This window comes from Penaeus monodon, chromosome 28, assembly GCF_015228065.2.
Source record: "Penaeus monodon isolate SGIC_2016 chromosome 28, NSTDA_Pmon_1, whole genome shotgun sequence".
Taxonomy (NCBI): domain Eukaryota; kingdom Metazoa; phylum Arthropoda; class Malacostraca; order Decapoda; family Penaeidae; genus Penaeus; species Penaeus monodon.
The window spans coordinates 39,596,056-39,599,010 of NC_051413.1; the positions used below are offsets into that span (position 1 = coordinate 39,596,056).

General features: G+C 48.6%; 2 protein-coding genes across 2 annotated transcripts in view; both read right to left on the bottom strand.

Annotated features, from left to right (window-relative positions):
• LOC119591598 (cell surface glycoprotein 1-like) overlaps positions 1 to 2,955 on the bottom strand; it is a 20,181-nt gene that overhangs the window by 262 nt on the left and 16,964 nt on the right. Inside the window, exon 2 of the mRNA XM_037940358.1 lies at positions 817 to 1,599. Coding sequence (XP_037796286.1) covers positions 817 to 1,375 — 559 coding nt within the window. The 5' untranslated portion in view covers positions 1,376 to 1,599. The remainder of the gene's footprint in view (positions 1 to 816; positions 1,600 to 2,955) is intronic.
• LOC119591596 (glycine-rich cell wall structural protein 1-like) lies at positions 817 to 2,931 on the bottom strand (the record flags this gene model as incomplete). Its single annotated transcript, XM_037940357.1, is given in 1 exon segment — positions 817 to 2,931. A coding segment is annotated over 1 exon segment (1,146 nt). The 3' UTR covers positions 817 to 1,762.

Sequence of the window (2,955 nt, forward strand, 5' to 3'; positions counted from 1 at the left end):
ATTTTGCAGTGAAACATCGTAATGTTATATATGTGTGAATATTGTTTTTTTGTTTTTTTTTTATAAATTTAAATAGTAACAGTTTGAAGTGTAGGTATTCAAACAGATTTAGAGGAACGTGTGTTGCGAGAAAAAATAGTGCTGTAAATATCAGAAAATGGAGTGACATGGCGACTCATCACATGGTCCAACTGCTGCATGAACGGGTGTGTGACGTCGCAGAAATGGTCACCTATTCAGTGGTCTTGAAGTTGAGAAAGAAGGACTCAAATTGATTTTTTGTGTGCCTTTTCTCTTTGTATATTTTACTACTGGCATTAGCGAACGCGGTCATACAGGGGAAATTTGGCTACTTAATTTCATAAATCTCACTTAATTAAACTGAACTAGTGTGTGATATTATTCTTTTCCTGCGATATTACTGTAGCAGCACTATATAATCAAACCTGTAAATATACACAGACGATATACATGTTAAGCATTACCATTATCTTTACTTTTCATATAAGTCTGCTTACACGTTTGTACTTCATTTAGAGATATATCAGAGAAAGAGGAGTCAAGCCAAGAATTTCGTAATATATCGTATACCGGGGATAACTCCACAATATTGTTTAAGATAATCTATGATGAAAGTACAACGTGACGCATAACTGTGTTTAGTTTTATGATAAGATATATGTCTCATGTAATGTTTGATATGCTGGTGATCATATGGCCGTGTTTACCGTTTTTAATGTGACCAAAATAAGAACACTGAAAGCCTAAATCATACATAGTACAGGTAAAGAGGACAAAACTACCCGTTGCCTTTACCTTTACCCTCGCCTCCGTCAGCGTCATCAGCAACAACGGAATCGCCACCCACAGCGGGTGCCTCTCCGAAGACTGGAAGAGGCACAGCAGGCACCTCCGAGGGTATGGCCGGGGCTTCATCAGCGGCCGACCTCCCGTCAAGCGACGCGCTGCCTCCGCTATTGGGGGCCTCGCCCGCAGCTCCAGCCTCAACAATTGATTCTTCTCCCCCAACAAGTGGCGATTCATCCCTAGAAGTTGGAGGCTCGCCCCCGGGAGTTGGTGATTCATCCCCAACAAATGGTGACTCATCTCCAGGAACAGGCAATTCATCTTCAGGAATTACAGATTCACCCCCAACAAATGATGATTCATCCCCAGAAACCGGTGCTTCATCCTGAGCAGGTGCTGATTTATCTCTCGAAATTGGTGATTCATCTCCAGCAATCGGTATTTTATCCCTAACAAATAGTGATCCATCCCCTGATATTGGTGCTTCATCCACAGAACTTGGTGCTTTATCCCTACGTGCTATATCCATAGGTATCGGTGCTTCATCCGTAGGTGGATCTACCTCCATAGGTATCGGTGCTTCACCCGTAGGTGGATCTACATCTATAGGTATTGGGAATTCATCCCTAACATGTAATGCTTTCTCCCCAATTATTTGTGATTCATCTCCAGCAATTGGTGATTCTCCCCCGAGTGATGATTCGTAACCAGGAATTAGTGCTTCATCTCCAGGTGTTGGTGAATCATCTCCAGCAATTAGTGATTCTCCACCAACGAGTGATGATTCATCCTCAGGAATTAGTGCTTCATCCCAGATATTGGTGATTCACTTTCAGAAATGGTGCTTCATCCCTAACAAATGGTGACTGCATCCCAAGAAGCGGAGATTCATTTCTAAGATCATGACAAATGGAGATTTACCTCCTATATCTGAAGTTATTCACCTAGTGATATTTCACCACAGTAAACGGTGTTTGAACACCAATAACGGAGATTCGCCGCCAATACCTGTCGATTCACCACCAGTGCCTGCTGTTCTACCACTAACTACTTGAGATTCCCCACCAATGTATGGGGTTTCATCGCCAACTGTTCCAGCAGCCGGCGTTTCCCTAAGCAGGCGAGTCAGATAGGTGTCTGGTACGACGAACCCTCTCACGCCCACGCCTCCGTTGACCACGCCAGACACGCCGGTGCCTCTGCCGATGACTCCCGCGACGCCCGTGCCTCCGCTCACACTCCCGTTCACGCCCGTGCCACTCAGGATGGTTCCATTCACACCCGTGCCGTCAAGCACAGTCCCGGCCACCCCGGTTCCGCCCGAGACCATGCCAAATACCCCAGTGCCATTCTCTACTGTGCCGTTCAGGCCTGTGCCTCCTATAACATACCCCATGACACCTGTTCCACTTTCGACGTTGCCCCTGATGCCAGTGCCGTTTCTTATATTCCCAAGAACACCTTTCCCCCCTTTCACCACGCCATTCACCCCAGTGCCATTGCTAACGGAGCCTACTACCCCGACTCCGTCATTAAGAGTTCCAATTACCCCCACCCCACCACTTATATTTCCTCTTACGCCAACTGCGTTCTTGATAGTGCCATAGACGCCCGTGCCTCCGCTTACTTTTCCATGGACACCTGTGCCATTTTCGATGGCACCAGATATACCAATGCCACTGCTGACATCTCCGTGCACACCTGTGCTATTGCCCCCCACGAAGCCGTCCACGCCGATGCCACCTTTTATATCTCCTGCCACTCCCGTGCCGTTGGCAACCCAGCCAGAGACGCCAACTCCGCCGAGGACGGCGCCAACCACTGCAACTCCGCCGCCAGTGACGAGGCCGGAGACGCCGACGCCTCCCTTCACAGCGCCGGCCACGCCCACGCCGCCGTCGACGATGCCGGTGAACCCGGTGCCGTTGGTGACGTCACCCAGCTTCCCCACCTCCCCAGGGCCCACGATGCCGACGCGCCCGACGCCTGGCGTCTCCGGTGCGTCATGAGAGTCAGGATAATGTGCCTCCCACGAGATGAGCTTGCCATCACTTGTGAGGCAATTTGTCAAGAGGCCAGCGAGCAACACAAGACTCCACATCTCTGACAGACCCTCGCTATTTGCTGCAAGAAAGGAAAAAAATAATT